The sequence below is a fragment of the Rhincodon typus genome, chromosome 2, assembly GCF_021869965.1.
Source record: "Rhincodon typus isolate 14 chromosome 2, sRhiTyp1.1, whole genome shotgun sequence".
Classification (NCBI taxonomy): Eukaryota; Metazoa; Chordata; class Chondrichthyes; order Orectolobiformes; family Rhincodontidae; genus Rhincodon; species Rhincodon typus.
This window is the reverse complement of record NC_063333.1, coordinates 100,911,215-100,933,508: the sequence shown is the minus strand read 5'-3', so window position 1 is coordinate 100,933,508 and position 22,294 is coordinate 100,911,215. Positions and strand designations below refer to the sequence as shown.

Genomic DNA, 22,294 nt, shown 5'->3' with positions numbered 1-22,294 from the left:
CATTTTAATTATTCTACAGGCTTGGAAAAATATCTCTCCAAGGCCCATTAGATTCATGATCTAATTTAGTATTTCCTACATGTGATGTAGTAATGAATTAACTAATTGATCTCTTTTTTTCTAGGCTTATTTTTGCAGCTAAATAGAGGATTGATCACAAAAGAAAATAGGAACAAGAGAATTTTCATGAAGTCGTCCATCCATTGAAAACCACTTGCTGTTGATATTTGACATCAATTATTAGAGGGAAAGTAGTTCTTTAGGATGCTGCGCTTCGATTGAGATGAGTGCACCCTCTGCTATGCACATTGGTCTAGCTTGCAGTCTGCTTCTATTTCATTGGAGATCAACATGTTGCTTGAGCAATACAGTTTAAATGTGCTCCCTCAGCTGCACCTTGCTGACTGTGTGCCAGTTAATTGAGAGTTGAAAAGCATAATTGCTGATTTCTACGTGGCAAGACACAATGAGGAGAAGAAGATATTTGCTTAATCGAACTGATGATATCCCTGTCAAACAAAAGTCAACCGACTGGCTGTATGAGTCGTATTACTGCATGAGCCAGCAGCATCCTTTGATTGTTTTCTTGCTTTTGATTGTGATGGGAGCCTGTTTGTCACTACTGGCTGTCTTCTTTGCTTCAGGGCTGGTAAGATCCTTTCTGTTTCAACATGATCTGAAATTATTTATAAAATAGGTGATGATATATTTTGAATTGTTATAATGAAATAAGCATTATTGTGTTCATGTGTTACATATATCTAAGTTTGTGTCTAAATAGTATATTTAATGTAATTTACACATTTTAAACAGGATTACTATTTTTCCATACATGTCAACGAGAATCATTGTGTAAAATTATTTATCAGTGAAAATTACCAATAATTTGGATTAAAATATGTTGTCAAATTGCAGGGCCTCTTAATTATTTTCTTATGAAAATCCAAAGAATGCTTTTCAAGATAGTCGATATGTGCTTATGGTGAATGCAACATCCAACAAATTCCAAAGTTCTTATAACTTTTATATCATGTAGATAGGAAAAATTGAAGGGAAATGCCTCAGGCTGTCAATTTTGTAAATTACAGAAGTCTATAATGTGAGAATTTTAAAGATATGAATTTTGAAAATAGTATCAAAATCTTGAAGAAGAAAGAAAATGTAGTGTTCTGAATACAATGAATAATTACTTTAAAAGAATATGGAGAATTAATAATCTGTTTCAGAAACTTACTGCAACTAAAGTTTTGTGAGCTACAGGTATTCCTCATCATTGCCTGTTCTAAGACATAATTATTACAATGTCTGACAGAAGGTTGTTTATTCCTTGTTCTATCTTGTCCAACTTTTTGATAAAATTGTGTTTATTTCCAATGATACTAGAAGCAACTGTTTCCTGATATGTGCTAACCTAATAATTTTCAAAACCTGCAACAATACAGAATTGCGTTAATTGCCATGGAGAGGGCAGGAATATAATAGCCTTGAAAGTTTTCTGTGTCGAGTGGCATACGAAATAGAGTCGCTCTGCACAATTCATAGATAGAAGACCAGAATTGTGCTTTACCATTACATGAAATTTTAAAAGAACAGTAAAAATGGCAGGAGAAAGATGTTTTCCTATTGCAACAAAGAGGGTTAAAATTATAATTTTCCCTAAAAATAATATTCACAAAACTTACAAGATAAAATTTAAAGTCTCCACATTTACAAATGCCTTCTGTAGCAGCACATAGAAAAGCCTATGGTCAGAAAATGAAAGGTGTAATTGTATCTTAATCATTCACTTGCAAACTTGTACATTCATTTCCTTTATATAATTTGTCATTGATTTTAAAAAATATATACTTTTGCTGGAGCTTGCTTTCACAGCCTCAGGACATCTTAAAGCTCTTTACAGTCAATGAACTGCTTTTAGAAATGTAGTGTCTGAAGCATGCAGAATGAATACATTATGTTTTGGAATCTGAAATGTAGTCAAGAGATCTTTCTTAGTATACACGAAGCAAACTTCAAAGCACCAAAGAGAAATAGTTTTGCAAAAGAACCACACAAAAGATTATTGAGTTTGAGCGAACGCAGGAAAAGTATCAGAGCTTTTAGGAAGCAAAACTGGAATGGGGACAAAATAAATAGAAAATCATAATCTTTTGATGCTGAAATTTGACTTGGACCAAGACTAAGAAACACAATAATAATTAAAGATTTATGAATTGTGCATGCTACGTCATCTGCAAGGCCTGCTATTATCCTAATCCCTTTGTTTTACTAAGATTTTAACATTTCATTTTTGTTAACAGTGGCATGAATATAGTCTGAAAATCTCTCAGCTGAGCTTTTAACTACAAAGCAGGTTGCACCCAATCAGTGATACTGAACCCCAACTGCTGGTATATTGGAGTGGTAGTTTACTGACCCAATTCTAAAAGCCAGAGCATGCACAGTTTCCTTTAATTCAATTCTGCGACAAAGTTACATCATTATGCACAAGAATATATTTGATTTCTTATATTGGTAAACAATGTGAGTCAAGTAGATATGATGTATGAAAGAGACCATCTTTCACCAGTTTCGCCACCTCCAGCAGGATGTCATCATCAAACATATCTTACCCTCCCTTCCACTGTCAGGAATTGTTCCCTCCATGACATGCTGGTCCACTCTCCCATGGCACCATTTCATGAATTGCAGAAGGTGTAACTTGCCCATTCACCTCCTCCCCCACTTACTATCCCAGGCCCCAAACATACCTTCTTGGTAAAGCACTGTTTCACTTGTACTTTTGTTTTAATCAAGTCTGCTGCTTGGCCGAAGAGATGGCCTGCTGTGTTCATCCAGCTCTATACCGTGTTATCTCTACTGCATTTGTTGTTGACAATATGATCTCCTTTATATTGGCGAGTCCAACCTTATAGAGGTCTATAAGTTCATGAGGTGCATCGATAGAGTGAATAGCCAAGGTCTTTTTCCAAGGATAGGGGAGTCCAAAACAAGAGGGACTAGGTTTAAGGTGAGGGGGAAAAGATTTAAAAAGGACCTGAGGGACAGGTTTTTCACATTGAGGATGGTGCATGTATGGAATGAGTTTCCAGGGGCAGGTACAATTACAACATTTAAAAGACTTTTGGACAAGTATGTGAATACGAAGTGTTTAGAGGGATATGGGACAAGAAGAGGCAAATGGGACATGTTCAGTTTGGGATACCTGGTCAAAATGGACAAATTGGACAGAAGGGTCTGTTTCCATGCTGTATGACTCAATGACTCTAAACACAGGCTGGCTGACTGCTTTGCAGAGCACTCTACTCTGAGCGTTGGACCTTCCAGTTGCTTACCGTTTCAATAAACCACCTTGCTCTCATGCCAACATTTCTGTCGTGGGTCTGCTGCACTATTCTAATGCAGGACAATGCAAGCTCAAGGAACAACATCTCATTTTTCACTTAGGCACTTTACAGCCTCAAAGTCTCAATATTGATTTCAATACTTTAAAAACTGACCACATTATGTCCATTCTTAATTATGGAGAATGAGAAAGATATAAAATGCATGTTAATTAAGGGCTTTATTCTTACATTCTTTCCCCCTTCTCTTCTTGCCCCTTCCCCCAACAGCTTTGTCTTGTTCAAAAACAAAGTTGCTGGAAAAGCTCAGCAGGTCTGGCAGCATCTGTGAAGTAGAAAACAGAGTTAACATTTTGGGTCCGGTGACCCTGCTGAGCATTTCCAGCAACTTTGTTTTTGTTCCTGATTTACAGCATCCGCAATTCTTTCAGTTTTTATTTAGCTTTGCCTGTTTGTGCTTTGTTTTAGCAGGCAGGACCCATTCTGTCCCTTTCATAAAAATAAAATAAAGAACTGCAGATGCTGGAAATCTGAAACAAAAACAGAAATGGCTGGAGAAACTCAACAGGTCTGGCAGCATCTGTAGAGAGAAAATTGAGTAAATGTTTTGAGTTCAGTGATCCTTCTTCTTTTCCCACCTTAATTTACACCTGTTTAACATCTCTCTTTCTTTTTCTCCATCATTAACAACCCTGGGCCTCTTCCACTGTCAAAAGTATTTAAAATAAAACATTTCCAACACTTTTTAATTCTGAAGAAGTCACACTAGACTAAATGTTAATCTTGTATCTCTCTTCATAGATGCTGCCAGATCTGCTGACAAAATCTAGTCTTCTCTGCGTGTGTCCTACGCAGCCAGGTTACACTGACTATACTCTGGCTTACTCCAATATTTACTACACCCCTCTGTGTACAGAGCCCTGTGTGCAATCTAAATGCTATTTAAAGTCAATATTATTCAATGTGAAGATAGAAAAATAAAACAAAAAGTATGAAGGAATTGAAGGCAAATAGTTATAGTGAAAATAAAAGAAACATGAAAGTAAAATGTTAAATTACGCAGAGAATAAGTGAAAGGGACAGTATGAAAGAAAACATGACCAAGAAACAGAAATATATATCTATTAAAGGAGAATGATATCAATAAACTCGATAAGATTTAAGAACAATCCAAAAGAATAAGTCCAATTTCTTGTTTGTGCTACGTGTAAGAAACTCACAAACTCATTTCATAACACAATGCAGAGAGGAAATATTTTGTCAAATAAATAACTTGAGCTTGAGGAAATGAATTCTGAAAATATATTGAGTAGTCTGATTTCACAAACTGCAGGGATTTAACTACTGGTGTTACAGCACAATGTCCTCAATGAAGCAATCTCAAAGAGGTGTTCGCAAGCTGAAATGTTGGCGTTGTGTGCTCCTGAGGCAGCAACGGCCACGGTGGGTCTCCAACTGAGCCACAACTGCTATGTGCTGCTCTAATAGGTGCCTGCTCTCATAGTGACCCATTCCCACAGCTCTCTCAGATCTTAAATACCATACCCACAGATCTTCCCCACCATCCACACTCTCATGGGTCTCTCCCATTTCAGCCATTCCCACCTCAGCTCTTTCAGATCTCCCTGAGGTTTGGCAACAATTTTAAATCCTCAACTTGGAGGCATGGTTGGAAAAAGTTTGAGAAACTCTACCTTAATGAATTAAAGTGCTGGCATAGAATCTACAAGACAGCTGTGAAGAAAATGCTCCAGCTATGGCCCATAACTATCTCTAGACCAGTCAATATGGTTGTTAATTTTATAAAGATGGACTGTCACAACCCATATGATGAAATAGGCACAATCATTGAACGTGTTTTATCCCCTGGATGTAAATCCAGAATTCAAAGCTGGAATTCCAGTGCAGGATTAACTGGTGCAACATTTAAACTTTGCACTTTCTGTCTTAAAAATTGGCTACCTACCATTAAACCAAAGGGTTCCTCATATTCTCTTTATTTAGTGACTGATATCTATTTTCACATTCCAAAAATAATTGCCCAGATCCTCTGAAATCCATGGAAAACTTAATTTCTTTATAAAAAATTCACAATTACCTTCCTCCAATTTTTCTGAGCAATCTTCTGATGGAGGATCCTTCAAAATTGATTCATGACACGAATATTTAAAGAGAGCATCGTAGAGAATCTGTGGAGAAACTACTCTCCCTTATCGGCACTAGCTGCCCTAGCTTGGTAAATGTAAAGATTAAATGTCCCAAACCTTTTTTGAAAATCTATGGAAAGAAGTTAAGTGCAAAAGGTAAGTGTGCAAGGGGGTAATGTAGTAAGGGATGAGTGTGTGAGGTAAGTAGGCAAAGGGGTAGGATGTCCAGTGGAGAAGGTGACAGATGCGTAGTGTAGTAGGTGTGAAGGGTGGCAAGTGGATAGCATCATTGAGTGGGATGGATAGGTGGGTAGAGTGGAAAATGGATGAAGTGGGTAAGTGGATGGGGGTAATAGGGATGTTGGAGGAGTTGATTATTGGATAGGTTATTTTCTGACTAATATCCAGATGAGTATGTTGGAATTGTCCAAAATCTCAGACTGCAACTCAGAGTTGAAAGCTTTACTGGTGGACTTGGGAAACAAGGGAATTGCTGATAAGAAGATTCAAACTTCCTAGTGGATTCCTTCTGATGGGTCCAGTTGCATTTGAATGGAGTGTTGCATTTTGCTGACTTATTAATGTAAACTCCTTATAAATAACAACAGAAGAAATCAGAGCAGGAGTAGGCAGTTTTGTCCTTTGAGCTTCATCCACTATTCTGCAAGATTATGGTTGATTTTCTACCTTGATCCTACCTTCTTACAATCTCCTTTAGTTTGCGTGGTACAGAAAATCTATCAACAGTAAGCCAGAAAATAATCAATAATTGAGCATTCACAGCTCTATGAGGTGGTGAGGATTCCAAAATTCACAACCGCTTTAGTGAAGAAATTATCTCAGTTCCAAATGTCCAGTTCTTTTTAACGAGATAGCGACCCCGTTTTCTGGATTTATCAGTCAGTGAAGAACTTTTCTCAGTGTTTGCCCACCGACATCTTTCAAGAATTTTATGTTTCAGTTAGATCATCGCTTATGATTCCAAATGCTTCGGAATCTAGATTGAATCTACTCAGTCTCTCCTCATAGGACAATCCCTTCAACCTAGAAAACAGTGAACCTTGATTGCATTCTCTCTAGTGAGTGTGTCCTCCTGTAGGTAAGCAGGCCAAAGCTGCACTGAGGTGTTGCTCCAGCAATACCCTGTATAATTAAAGTTAGGTTTCTTTATTTTATGAATAAATTATTTTGGAATAGAAAGCTAACATCCAATTCGTCATACTAATTGCCTGCTGTGCCCATGTGTTAACTTTCTATGATTCATGTGCAAGGACATCCAGATCCCTCTGAATACAAAACATTTTCTATTCTTTTACAATTCAAACATTAATCTATTGTTTTATTTATCCTGTTAAAGTCGATAAGTTAACATTTGCCACATTGTATTTGCATCTGCCATGTTCTTGGCCAATCCACCTACATTGTTCTGCAGCCTCTTTGCACCCTCCTCACACTTGCTTTCTCATGTACATAATCATTTATTGTTAGCAATTTGGATTTGTTTTATAATCTTCTCATCTGAAGTTCAAGATAGCCACACTTTAAAGTTCAAATTGCTCGACTTTCGTTGAGTGTATTTCTTTCATGCTGCATTGTGGCTGGTAGACTGAAATGTTGTTGCTTGGTGCCTGATGTGTAGTGCCCTACATGTCTATTTACATAACAATTCATTTCTAACTCTTTACCAACAATGTAACACAAAGTCGTGAAAATAAGTTGTAAAATGCTAAGGCCCAAGTACTGATCCCTGTACATCTCAATAGTTTCAGCCTGTCAAACGCAAAATAGCCTTGGATGGCATCTTTTTAAAGGTTTTTTCTTGCAAATTTAGATATACTACATCCACTAGTTTCCTCTTATCCATTTTACCAGTTACATCCTTAATAAACTCTGACTGATTAGTCAAATGCATTTTCCCTTTCATAAATCCATGCAGCCTCTGTTTAATTATATCATGATTTTTAAGTGCCTAATAATAGATTCAAACATTTCACCTACAAGTGATGTTATTCTAACTGCCTACACGTCAACATTTACTAACTTCCTCCTTTTTGTAAATAATAGGGCTGTGGTTGTCACCTTACAATCCTAGGGAAGTGTTCTAGAATCTGATGAGTTCTGGAATGTTAAAACCGATCCATCCACTATTACCATATCTTATGGCTACAAACCACTGATGTTGTGTGGCTGGGATAGTTTGTTGCCATCTGATGAAGGGTCCTGACCCGAAACGCTGACTGTCCTACTCCTCTGATGCTGCCTGACCTGCTGTGTTCCTGCAACGCTACATTGTATTGAGTCTGACTCCAGCATCTGCAGTTCTTGCTGTTTTCTGCCACCAAATCTTCTTTCTATGCTAAGTCTAAGCACCTGTCCAATTATCAGTAGCAAAGGATGGTCTATGAGAGAGTCTTTATAAGAAGATGTACTTGTCTGACATAACAAATCTGGAAATTAAGGATCTAACAATGACCATGAAACCATTGATTTTCGGAAAAACCCATCTGGTTTATTAAAGTCCTTTAGAGAAGGTTTGACCTAAATGTGACTTCTGACCCACAGCAATGTGGTTGACTCTTAACTGTCCTGCGTGCAATTAGGGATGGGCAATAAATGCTGGCCAAGCCAGTGACACACTCATTCCGTGAATGAATTTAAAAAAGTTTCTTTATTGCAGTGATAGCAATAGTTAGAATTAATATTAATTAGTAAGGCATAAATACAGCTATCAGGAGCCAGGTGTGTTACTTCTGTCACCAAGGGACTTTGTGCAAAACTAACCTATTCTCTACCCAAAGATATCATCAGGTTTGGTGGAAATAATGCAACTTCAACATTAACATTTCAGAACCATTATCTAAAGCAGCAACTATCTGTGCACTGTCTCTTTTAAAACCCTAGGTTTCATTAGGGATTTGTTTTACCTTATCCTACTAATTTCTCCAGTGCGGTACCTTTAATTTGATTGAATACTAAATTCCTCAATCTTGCTGTACTTGTCCTTCCCCAATTTAATTTTTTTTTGTTTTGTACAGTGAAGACAGATCTAATGGTCAGAATTTCTGTCTCTACCAAGGTTGCCAACTAGCATGCTGGCTTTCCAACCCCTATTCCTGACACTGGCCACTTTTAGGTCGGGTTTGGAGCCCTGCACATCTGTCCATGCCCACGAGGCGGGCAGCCATCTATACTCATTAAGAGTCTTTTTATGTGCAGTTGAAGGCCATTTAACTGTGTGGGGGCAAGCATTCATCAATAGGCCAATGTGTCAGCACTCCTCTCAGACTTACAGGTCCGCTGTGCCTGCTAAGTTGGGATACAGCCAAAGGCCATCCTTTGGTGGGATTCCCCATTTTCCCCTGCCACCACTGGCCCCCAACTCACCCCAACCACCACAGTTATGTTTACTCTTTTTAAAAAGTCCTTGTTGATGAAAGGGCACCTTCATGCTGAACTACCCTCTCAGTTCTTAGCCTTTTTCTATGTCATGTGGTTCCTTTCAAGCTGAATGCCCCTAACTGATTCTCTGGCTCTGATTGCTCGCTTTGCTATTCTTATCTGGATACAGAATCTGTCCCCATGCCAATTGAGAAGTCGCCCCTTCTACATCTCACTGAACTGTTTGCTCAATTTCAGGATCCTGATTTCTGTATCCTATTTCCTAAGTGAAAATTCAATTTAAAGTATTCATTTAATAACTGCCATTTCCTTAATTATTCCCCATTATAATTGCACGTTTATCTATCTCTGCTACAGTCACTTACACTAATCTATTCCTATCTATATAACTATAGAGATGTTTAAAACCCCTGCCACTACAAGATTATTAATTGTGCAATGTCAAAGGCTCAATGTAAGATCCAAAATAGCCTGTACCAAGTGAAATAGTTCAGTTCTGGAGCTTCTGTAAAGACTTTATTCTTGTATGTTGTCCATCCCTAACTGCCCTTGAAATGAGTGACCTGCAAGGTCATTTCAGACGGCAGTTAAGAGTTGGTCACACTGCTATGGGTCTGGATTCACATGTAAAATGGCAGATTACTTTCCTTAATGGATTTTAGTGAGCCAGATGGGTCATTACAACAATTAATAAAATTTCATGTTTACCAGTATTGACATATGGGGGGGAATTGTACCAGGTTTTGAGTGACATGGGTAAGATGAATAGGAGAATCAGATGAGATGATTGGCGAAGCTGATCTTAATGATCACCCTGTCATATTTTGTTCACATTTCTTAAGTGGCATGGCAAAATTCCCACCTTGCAGCGGTGAGTTCCCAACTGACAATCATCATTCCTTGTTAAATACCCCATTAACAACCCAACTTGCCACAGGATGTGATCTTACAATTTTGCAATACAAACTAACTGACAGGAAAACGTAACATAGAAATCAGAGCAGAATTTTGGCTTGTTTAGTTTGTCACTTGCTTTAAAAAGACTTCAGTCTTTCCCCACTGCCAAACTGCAGAAAAGAACATGGTCCACTAATAGCAGCTGCACATACCCTTCCACTACGGACCATGGCAGTCCACTTTCAGGGAGCCATTGCCACCATCCTGGCATCCTCCAATGGCACTGGCACTGCAGCCTGCAAGGGCAGCCTGGTATAGCAGGGCACACCAGTAACAAGCAGTGTACAGCTGCATCGGTCACAGGTACTGCACAGTGAAAGGGACCCATTAGATAGCGTGGACCAGGCTGCCTACCAGGGCCGCACCTTCACTCTCTCACTGCATATTCACCTGGTGCCTGCATTTGATGCTTGTCATACACCATCATCCAATGTGCCTGGTCACTGGCCAAGAAGTTCAGTGCGCTACAAACAGTCTATAGGCAAAACAGATTCAGGACAACCATAGAAATGATAAAACGTAAGAATTCATGAAACGTAATAACAATTGGCATAATAAAAGTTTGGAAGTTTGAAAACCATGCTGCAGTGCAATGAGCTCCAGTACTCCACAGATGAGGTGGAGGGAGCCTGCTCCATTGTGGAGCACATTGGCCTTTGAAATTTGGTTGAGTGGCATCAGTGAGATTTGTGTCTGGATAGGCTTCTTGCCAGATCCAGTTGACCCTTCTCAGCTGGAACTTCCAATGGTTGGAGGGGGTAGGCAGGGTGGAAGTGGAGGGCCCGGTCATCTCCTCAGTCTCCTGAGTGTAGAGGATCTTGTAGGTGACCCCTCCTCTGGATGGGTTCCTCATGGCACCCTCTCTGTCACCTATGAGGATGGAGTACCTGGACTAAGCTCATGTCTCATCATCTCACTCTCACCCCAACAAATTGCCCATGGAAGCAGAGAGACTGCTATAGAATCAGAATAACAAGCAGTGTATCGATAGACTGACTGCATCGCTCCAGCTTCTTAGCTTTGAGGCCAGAGCCTCCTGGACACCTGCTTCTCCTTCCTGTGCATCTGGGATGAAGTCCCTTACTTCTGAGACCACAGGGTCACCTCCTGTCATGGGCCCAGCAGGTGCCTGGTTTCCGGCAGTCCTCTGACAGTAGCTTGGGGTGTTTCTCCCTCACATCTGCTGACATGTTAGTGTTGGAACACACCGTGCATCCTCATGAGATATCCTCATCCATGTTGTTGGGATGTCCAAGACAGTGTAAATGACGGCTGAGCCAATGTGTCCACATTATTAACTGGGGATGACAAGGACATCTCCTATGCAGGAGATGCCTTGGGAGGATGGGTCACCCTGTAAGACACAAGAGCAGAAGGCACTGCTGCCAGTAGTTAGTATTGATGTTTGAAGCCTGGTTATAGTAGCTGTTGCAGTGGGAGGACGAGTGTTACTTACTCAGGTGTTTGGAACATTGACCTTTTACCATCACTGAATCCTCCACCATTAATATTCTGGGGATTACCATTGACCAGAAATGCAACTGGTCTTGCCATATAAATATAGTGGTTTCAAGAGCAGATCACAGGCTGGGAATACTGCAGCGAGCAACTCAGCTCCTGATTCCCCAAAGCTTGTCCGTCATCTACAAGATACAAGGTAGGAGTGTGATGAAATACTCCCCTCTTGCCTGGATGGCTGCATCTCCAACAACACTCCAGAAGCTTAACACCATCCAGGACAAAGCAGCCCACCTGATTGGCACCACATCCACAAAATGCTCCACCTCCATCACTGATGCTCATTCAGCAGCAGTGTGTACTATCTACAACATGCACTGCAGAAGTTCACTAAAGATCCTTAGACAGCAGCTTCCAAACCCATGACCACTTCCGTTTAGAAGGACAAGGGCAGACGATACAGGGGAACACCACTACCTGCAAGTTCCCCTCCAAGCCACTTACCATGCTGACTTAGATATCACCTTTATTGTCACTGGGTCAAATTCCTGGAATTCCCTCCCTAAGTGTTTGTTAACTCACAGCATGTAGACTGCAGCAGTAAAAGTAGGGAGTTCACCACCACCACCTTCTCGGGTAACTAGGGACGGGCAATAAATGCTGGCCAGCCAGCAATGTCCACATTGCATGAATGAATTGAAAAAATGAAGCCTATCTCACATTGCTACTTTGCAGTCATCCACAAGTCACTTCTCCACTAACCGAATGCTGCTATCAAGCCAAAAATATATTTTGCCGACCACAAATGAGTATTGTGATGAGTTTCAGTGCCAACCTGATGCCAGGTATGGAGGTCATATGCCCCAACAACAAGCAAACCATATCAAACAACCTTTCTGCTCCTATGATGCTGCTTGGCCTGCTGTGTTCATCCAGCTCTGCACCTTGTTGTCTCATATCAAATAACATGTTCTGTTGACCATTCACAGCTGGCAACAGGCTGCTCGTGGTGAAAAGCTTGTACTGCAAAACTCAGAAGACGATATCCACCTCTGGATGCGATTCTGTTACTCGAAATAATTCATGAAATAATTCAGACTGTGCTAAGTTTCACTGGAAACTGATTTAAGATCATCAGCCAGGACCACATACATAAATAGTCAAGATCTTTTTAATGTAGGGAAAAGGAATTTGTATATACATTGCACCTTTTACAAAATGAAGGGTCTTGAAGATAGTCAAACTCTGCTGCTCTCCATGGCTACGCCCTGACCAATAAGAAGCTACCTGCCTGGTTTGAGAATTAAGATTCAAAAGTTCTGCTACATTGGTTGGGCCATTATTGGGATGGCAATCAGCATCCTCTTCTCACTCTGTATAATACGTTGTCTCTTTCTTTTCATGTCTGTCTCTTGCATCCTTGTTTTGACAAGTGCAAGACAAAAATCTTCAACTTCTAGTCTTCATTTAACAAAGCAGAATATGTTTTATTACCATCTGGTCATCACTTTTTGTTAATTAAGAGAACACAAGAGACATCTTAGGAATAGAAAGCAGCATACTATAAAGACTGTAATTGATGAGCCACAACTTGTTTTGAAGGTTTATAATCTTGACAGGAAATTGAAAGGTAGCTGAAACCTCAGCGAGCCAAATATCCCACGTTTATAAGCAATTGAAAACATTCATTGGTGAAATAATGCGTAGGTAATTCAGTGCTTAGAGTTATTTCATAAATAATAATTAACCACCTCTACTGAGCACAATACTAACTATAGCCATTTAATTAGATATTCTGGATTGCAGCATTATAAATATAAATTTTAATTGCGCTTGGTGTAAGTCAATAATGTCTGTTTCCCAACTTTGCAATAAATGTGACAACAGTCAATACAGAAAATGCTGGAAACACTCAACAGTTTAGTATCTGTGGAGAGGGAAAAGTTTTAGATCACTAAACTTTCATTGGAACCAAAGGTTATATTTGGTTTAACACAGATTTACAATGCATTCCTAAAATAAACAGAACTGTTGAAGGTACAGATTTAATTAGGTTGTGTCAATTTAGTCTACTATTTGAATGACAATTCAGATACTGTAAACTTCTGAAACTGAAAACGCAAACTTCTTTCTCAGATGATTTTGATGCTTAACTAAGATTATTAACTGAGTAAATTCTATGGCCATGGACTTAAGCAGCTTTTCATTTCCTTTTTCCCCAGGATATTGAAGACCATGTGGCTTTCCTAATAACTGTTCCAACAGCCTTGGCTATATTCCTCACAATTTTTATTCTGGTCTGTGTGGAGTCTGTTTTCAGAAAACTACTGCATGTGTTCTCCCTTGTTGTTTGGGCATGTCTGGTTGCAATGGGTTACCTCTTCATGTGCTTTGGTGGAGTAATTTCTCCTTGGGACCAGGTAAGAATTCTACAGAGGAATATTATGCAAATGTCAGTAAATGAACCATGCTGAGCTGTAATATTCTCTAGATTTTGTTTTTGAAATACATTGTCAACTAAAGTTACAGACTTGAGAAAGCAGTGACAGAACAAATTGAAGTGATTGATTGATTTATTATATGATTGCTGTTCGTTCTTGATTAAACAGGTAACAGTTCTGACAAAAAAAAAATGCTGTGAAATTTGAACAGTTTTGTGATGTTGCTGGATTTCAATGATCTTTTCTTACCTATCTTTTCATAATTAGTGGCTACTCCAATTTGCATTTTTAACCATGTCTTGGAATTCTTGAAACTGGGACAGTAACCTACACTTAATCATCTGTAAAAGCAGCTCTTAAACCTGCCCCAAGAGAACAAAAATGAAAAGGCTGCAATGACTTGTGGCTAAATGGGGATTTGAACTTCTATTTCTCATCACTCCATGATGCATTGGTTAGTGCTATAGAATGCTGCATTATTATATGAAACCTCATGTTTTTATTTTCAATATAGATTAACTTCTATCTGTCCAGAACAGAAACATCGGTATTAGTTGTAACGTTAACATTGTTGTGAGAATTTTCTACTTAAAAAAAATTGCATTATGTTGTGACAGCCAAGAGAAAATTTGATAGATGTGAAGCTGGAAAAGTACAACAGGTCAGACAGCATCTTTTGTGGTTGCAGGGAAAGGTATTGGGTGTGGTGGAAAAGTTGGTGGGGAGTATAGAGCTGATGAAGTCGCAGAATGAACTGTCCCTGCGGAAAGTGGACAGGAATGGGGAAGGAAATATCTTTTTGGTGGTGGGGTCTGATTTTTCCACAGGGTTCATTCATTCTGCAACTCCTTCATCAGCTCTACACTCCCAACCAACTTCTCCACCACACGCGGTTGCAGAGAAAGGTACCAGAAGAGGTGCAACATCTGCCCTCTCACCTCCATCCAAGGCCCCAAACAATCCTTCCAGATCCGGCAGAGATTCACTTGTACTTTATCCAGCCTGATCTATTGGAGCTGTTGCTCCCAATGTGGTCTGTTCTATATCGGGGAGACCAAACGTAGACTTGGGGACCGGTTCACGGAGCATCTGCACTCTGTATGTACCAACCAACCCAATCTACCTGTTGCCATGCATTTTAATTCCCCCTCCCACTCCCCTGGCGGCATGTCCATCCTTGGCCTCCTCCACTGTCAGAGTGAGGCCAAGCGTAAACTGGAGGAACAACACCTGATATTTCGCCTTGGAAGCTTACAGCCGAATGGCCTCAATATTGACTTCACCAGCTTCAAGGTCCCTCCACCCCCAGCCTTATCCCATGTTCAGCCCTCCCCCTCCCCCTCCTCCACCTCCCTGACCTGACCCCAACCGGCCATCTTTCTACTTACCAATCAGCTGCACGTTTCCCACTGACCAATCACAATAACCCCGTACCTGCATCCACCTATCACCATCCCACCTCCCCTTCTCCCCAACCCCCTCCCTCTGTTTACTTCTGGGCTTCTATCCCACTCCCCAGTCCTGACGAAAGGTTTTGGCCCAAAACATTGATTTCCTTGCTCCTCGGATACTGTCTGATCTGCTGTGCTTTTCCAGCTTCACACCTATTGACTTTAGCTTCCAGCAATTGAAGTCCTTACTGCCTCCAAGGAAAAGGTTGCATGTTAAAATAGTACATTTGAAATTCTTAACCAGTCAATACTTTGAGATGGATTTATGCTACTGAAGATGGATAGCCTTAGTCCAGAAATTTGCTGACTCACCATACCTAAACCCTTGGCCTTAGTTTTAAGGACCCTGTTAGACCCAATTTTTGCTCAGGGGAGTCAGGTGTAGGATAGAGTCAGGCCAAGCAATCCCAGAAATTGATAAGCCGACAGAGGTGGGGAAAGTGCGAAGGTGATCTGCTGAGATGACTCTTACACTCTCAAACATAGTTCCTCATTTGGTTGTCTAGCTGTATCAATTACAGCCCCTCATCCCCAAACCTAAGTTCCCATTCTTCTGCATACCCATCATGAACAATTCATGTCATCTCATACCCTGTACCCAACCCTTTGTTCTCTCCTATCAATCCATGGATATTTCATACCAACTCATGCCCACAGCTTCTTGCATGCTCCATTAACCCTGCATCGCCCTTCCATGTGTGGTGAATGTTTATAACTTATTGTTATTATTTGGGAACTTGGTAGATAGAAGTAATTTCTTTTGGTTTTCAGTTCTGTGAAGGTGGCATTTATTAAGAGTTAGAAATTTGTTTTTTTCTCTGTTCAACAGTTTGAAGGCACTAGGCAGAATCTTTCTAGTGCCTGAATGACAAGGCATTGATGAGAGAGTTGGGAATTGTAGTGATTATCAAAGGATCAACCAGGTGGACCTCATGGAATATGAATTCCATGATTGGAACTGTTAATCTGGTCCAATTAGGGATCCCTAGTTGGCAGATAAGAACAGGAGTGTCAGACATCCTGTTCACTCTGAGAGCTGGCTTCAAAGGATCTGGATCAGTGTGAAGGATTCCACATGTAAATAAAGTGTGACTTGGTGTTGGGATACCAGCCTCTATGGAGTTATTTCAGTGGTGATGAGAGAAAAGCAGGCTCCTGAAGAAATTTGCTTCCAACAGGCAGCTTTGAGTTGGGGTAATCATTTCTGGCATCATGGCATTATTTTGGAAAGCTTGACCTGCTTGATCCTGCCATTAAAGACCGGGTCCAGTACGTGGAAAGAATGCATAATTTATCCATGCAAACAATGTGGCAGATGAAAAGCAACAAGTAATTCTCATGACAGCTTGTGGACCCGCAGCTTTTCTCAGATATTAGGAGCCTAAACTTACCCCGAGGCACCAGATACTAAGCACTTTCAAGAGATGATGGATTTTGTTAAACAAAATTATGACCCCAAGCCCTCTCTAATTCTGAGATACTATATTAGTTTTACTCAGCAATTTGAGGATCTCGGGAATCCACATTGGGATTTTTGACTAGTTTAAGACAACTGGCAGAGGCATGTGACTTTGGTTTAACCCTTAATGAGATGCCGAGAGACCACTTGGTATGTGGGATAATTGATGTAACTATGCAGAAGTGCTAACTAGCTGAAGCCTGACTGGACATCAGACAAGCACTACAACTGGCTTTATCATTGGAAAATGTGACAAATGGAGCATATGAGTTGCAGGGTATTCAGATGGAAGTGGATACCCTCATCAATTCCACTGAGTTTGGGGAACACCATTTGAGTGAAGGCAATTGCTTAGCCTTACTTGGGACATATGCTGAACAGAAGGACCCTAGGTCTGCATACAGCGAAACCCCAGAACAAGGCCAAGCCTCGGCCAAACGGTTAAAATTTTTTTCAGGATCCGAACCAGCAAGGCATTGTAGTTGCTGTCAGTGTGCAGGCTTGAGACAGCAAAAGAGCCCCACTAAACCTAAATTGAGTCAAAAAACTCATAGGCTGGTATCCAGGAGACTGCACACCCTGGAAAGACCAGCTACATCTTGTTTGGAGCAGTTAAATTGCTTAGCAACCTCCAAATCAGAACCAATCAAAATAAATGCCTGGTTAAATGGTCACCCGGTTCTAACGAAGGTCAGTACCGGTGCCACTGTTGGCCTGTTAGTATTATTGCTGGACTGTTAACCCAGAGACCCATATAACTATTTGGGGACCCCGGTTCAAATCTTGCCACGGCAGATGGTGGAAGTTGAATTCAATAAAATATCTGGAATTAAGAATCTAACAATGACCATGAATCCATTGTCGATTGTTGGAAAAACCCATCTGGTTCACTGATGTCCTTTAGGGAAGGAAACTGACATCCTTACCTGGTCTCACCTACACGTGACTCCAGGTCCACACCAATGTGATTGACTCTGAACTGCCGTCCAGGCAATTAGGGATGGGCAATAAATGTTGCCTAACCAGTGATGCCCTGATCCCATGAATGAATTTTTTTAAAAAAAGAGCTAGGCTGGACCGAGAATTTATTACCAGGGAATCTTTACAAATTAAGGGTATAACTTCAGTTCTGGTCTCTTATGAGAAGCAGCTGGTCCAGTTACCACTGATTTGTAATAAAAGGCTCAGGCTAGAGGGGGTGAAATTGGTTGAGAAAGATTCATCTAGATTGGCTGAACATTTCTCATTTAGAAAATTGCTGCCTGAGTAAAGTCCTAATAAAATAACCGGAAGTTTTTCAGGAAGGTCCAGGGACTATCAAAGGAGCCAAGGCCATGTTATGTATTGACCAGGAAGCAATTTCGACATTCTGCAAGGCCCACCCAGTGCCATTTGCCTTAATGGGCAAAACCAGAGGCATATTGCAATTGCAGTTAGATGAGGATTACCAGAAATATGTTACAATTAATGCCCATAATGGTTTCTACCAATATATGAGACTGCCATTTGGGGAATCATCAGCCTGTGCACTTTTTCAGTGGATGATGGAGAACATTTTACAAGGTCTATTCTAGGTCATCATTTATCTGGATGATGTGCTAATAATAAGAAAGAAGGACCACTTAGAGAACGCGGACGTGGTGTCTAGATGTTTCTCCCGGGTGGGCATATGACTTAGAAGGGAAAAATGTGTGTTCTGGGCCCCCCAGGTGACCTACTTGGGCTACAGAGTCGACAAGACTGAGTTACACCCATTAGAAGATGAAGTGAGGGTGACCAACGATGCCAGCTTAGGTCTTTACTTGGGCTGGTGAATCATTACGGAAATTTCATGCATAACCTGGCCTCCATCCTGGCACCTTTGCATGTTCTCTTAAAAAGGGCAGCTTTGGAAATGGTTGCATAGCCAAGCCATTGCCTTCAGGAAAGTGTAGAAGCAGCTATCATTCTGGCACACTATAATCCCAAGCGAGATCTGGTATTGATATGCTTACAGCTGCTGTAGTGTAATATTTATTTGGAATTTTTTTTATCTGAATGTAATGTCAATCCTTTAACTGTGTCTTATTGTTGACTTATCCTTTAAACACTGTAAAGTAATGCAACTACTTTTCTTTTTATTCCTCATTTGTATCTAAGATTTCTATTAGATACTCAACCCTAATATGGCACCATAAGAGGTGACATTGTAAAACTTTTCACTGTACTCCTGTACTGGAGTACACATGACAATAAAAGATATTCCATTGTAGTATTAGCTGATAGGTTGCCCAATGAAGAGGAATGTGCAATAACATGTGCATCCAGGACTTTGGATAATGCAGAGCCTAACTAGGCCCAGATAGAGAAGGAAGGTTTGGTAGTCATATTTGGAGTCAGGAAGTTCCATCAATACCTTTACAGATATAAACATGTAATAATAATGGACCACAAACCTCTGCTAGATCTACTTTAAAGAGAAAAAGCAGTGCCGTCTGTAGCTTCAGGCTGAATTCAGTGGTGGGCTTTAATTCGAAGTGCATATATTTGCAAGTTGGAACACCATCCAGGAGGCCAAGTAGCAAATGTGGATGCATTGAGCCACCTCCCACTGGCAGATATACCATCAGTGTACTGCCACTGGAACAGCCTGTAATGGTTTTAAATTTTCTGGACAAACTTCCAGTCACAGCTGACAATACCAGACTTTGGACACAGAAAGATCTGGTCCTGGTACAATGTCTTTTTTGGACGTTGAGAGACCAGATCACGGTAGAGGACAGCATATTATGGGGAGCAAGAGTGATTATCCCAAGCAAAAGTCATTGCCAGATCATGGCTGAACTCCACCAGGGTTGTGCAGGGGTTTCCAACATGAAGCTATGTCTGGTGGCCAAGATTGGATGATGACATAGCCACGTTGGTGGACCAGTTCCCAAAGTGCCAAGAAGAACATTAATTACCGCCAACCGCTCCCCCACATTCATGGGAATGGCCGGGTAAACTCTGGACCTGGTTACATGTCAGTTGTGCAGGTTCTTTCATGGGCTGAATGTTCTTAATCATTGTGGATGCCCCACACAAAAAGGCTGGATGTGCATAGAGTTCGTTTGTCAAACATGAGGATTACGATAAACTGCGTGCATCTTTTGTAATACACAGGCTTGTGGAAGTGTTGGTGGCAGATAATGAACCATTGTTTACCAGTAGGGAATTTAAGTATTTCCTAAAGTCGAATGGTAATCAATATACAAGGATAGCTTCATACCAGCCATCATCCAATAGCCTGGCAGAAAGAGCAGTCCAAACTTTGAAGCTGGCTGAAAGAAACAGCCTACAGCTTCACTAGATATCAGACTGTCCCTGCTCCTGCTTTATTGTAGGACTACCCCTCATACAAATACAGGGATAGCTCCAGCAGGGATGATAATGAGAAGAAGACTCCACACCAGATTAAATCTGATCTTCCCGGACCTTGGAAAGGGAAGTGTGAAACAGCATCAGGAATGCCAATGCTAGACATAATTCCACTAAGCGAAAGAGACAGTTTACAATCGGGCGCAAAATTTGGTTTTGGAACCAAGGGATGGCCCTGCATACATAAGAGGCATGGTCGATGTGGGGTCAAGTCCAGTGATGTTTAAAGTTTGGGTACGAGGGACAGTCCTGAACAAGCATGTGGTCTGTATGAAAGCTGCAAAGTCTCAAATGATTGGGGAGCAAAACATGTCCAGCTCCTTGACAGAGATAGTAGGAACTGCAGATGCTGGAGAATCTGAGATAACAAGGTGTAGAGCTGGATGAACACAGCAGGCCAGGCAGCATCAGAGGAGCAGGAAAGCTGACGTTTCGGGTCTGGACCCTTCTTCAGAAGCAGAACAGATTAAGTATGATTTTTGTGAATGAAGTTGCAGAGTTGAGAGGCTGTATTATCTACTTATACTCCTATTTTGTCTGTTCCTGTTTTTTAATCATCCAGGGGATATGTGTATCTCTGGTGGGTCCAGCATTATTGACCATCCCTAATTTCCTAGAAAAGGTGGTGTTGGACTGTTGCCTTGAAACACTGCAGTTCTTAGGGTACGGGAATATCCATAATGTTGTTTAGTGAGGGAATTCCAGGATTTTGACCCAGCAACAGTGAAAGGGAGCAATATGGTTCCAAATCAGGATAGTGAGAGAGTCCAGAGAAGGTTTACATGGTTAATTCCAGGTATGGAGGAATATTCTTATGAGGGGCAGTCAAGTCGGTTGAGGTTGTACTCATTGGAGCTCATAAAAAATGAGGTGACCTTATTGAACAAACAAGATTCTAGAACTTTGCAGGGTAGATGCAGAAAGGCTGTCTCCCATTGTGGGATAATCTAGGACCAAAGGACTTGATCTCAGAATAAGAGGTCACACATTTTAAGATAAATGAGGAAAATTTTCAACTCTCAGGTTGTTAATCTGTGGAATTCTTTACTACAGAAGACTGGTCATTAAGTATATTTACAGCTGAGGTAGACACATTTTTAATCAGTAAGTGAAACAAGAGTTAAGGGGAAACACAGGATAGTAGAGTTAAAGATTATCAGCTCAGCCATGGTCTTGTTGATTGGTAGAGCAGACTTGACGGACTGAGTGGCTTACTTCTGCAGTTTATGTTTTATGGCTTTAGCAGGTCCTGCAGAATTGTGGAGAGAGAAACAAAGTTAATATTTCAAGTCCTATATGACTACTTTGGAGCTCAAAACACATTAGTCTCCTTCAGTTAGACTGCTCTTTCAATTTGCATTCACTACCTTGCCCTTTTATTTTGATATTTCTTGGGCATTTTCACACAATGCAATTATCTACAGATTTACACCTTTGAGTAACTGAGAAGTGTTTTTGTGTTGCATTTACAAATTGGACTCAAATAACAATACTCTGTTAACCCAGATGTAAACATGCAAGCGGAAAAATAACAATCATGAATCTGCAGAATGGTATGGAAAGGTACTAGTTGCAAACTGGTAATTCAATGAACTAGCTAAATACATCATTTACATTTAATTGCAAAGTTGTTCTTACTTGAAAGAAGTCCAAAAGTCTCACGATGCCAGGTTGTAGTCAAACGGGTTTATTTGAAATCACGAACTTTCAGAATGCTGCTCCTTCTAAAGACGGGTCACTGGACCTGAAATGTTGACTCTGCTTTTTCCCTCCATAGATGATGCCAGAACTGTTGAGTTCCTCTAGTAATTTCTCCTTTTGTTTTAGATTTCCAACATCCACATTTCTTTTTTTTTTATTAACCACAGTTTTATACTAAACCACTTTCAGTCTCAGAGAGAGTAGGAACTGCAGATGCCGGAGAATCCGAGACAACAAGGTGCAGAGCTGGATGAACACAGCAGGCCAAGCAGCATCATAGGAGCAAAAAGGCTGACGTTTCGGGCCTAGACCCTTCATCAGAAATGGGGGAGGGGAAGGGGGTTCTGAAATAAATAGGGAGAGAGGGGGAGGCGGATAGGAGATGGATAGAGGAGAAGATAGGTGGAGAGGAAACGGACAGGTCGAAGAGGCGGGGATGGAGCCAGTAAAGGTGAGTGTAGGTGGGGAGTTAGGAAGGGGATAGGTCAGTCCAGGGAGGACGGACAGGTCAAGGGGGCGGGATGAGGTTAGTAGGTAGGAG

General features: G+C 40.7%; 1 protein-coding gene across 1 annotated transcript in view; it reads left to right on the top strand.

Moving 5' to 3' along the window:
* The first annotated feature begins 377 nt into the window (after positions 1–377).
* The window catches only part of LOC109910877 (adenylate cyclase type 2-like), an 83,324-nt gene continuing 61,407 nt past the window's right edge, over positions 378–22,294 (top strand). The window contains exons 1-2 of the mRNA XM_020510127.2: positions 378–649; positions 13,528–13,725. Coding sequence (XP_020365716.1) covers positions 467–649; positions 13,528–13,725 — 381 coding nt within the window. The 5' untranslated portion in view covers positions 378–466. The remainder of the gene's footprint in view (positions 650–13,527; positions 13,726–22,294) is intronic.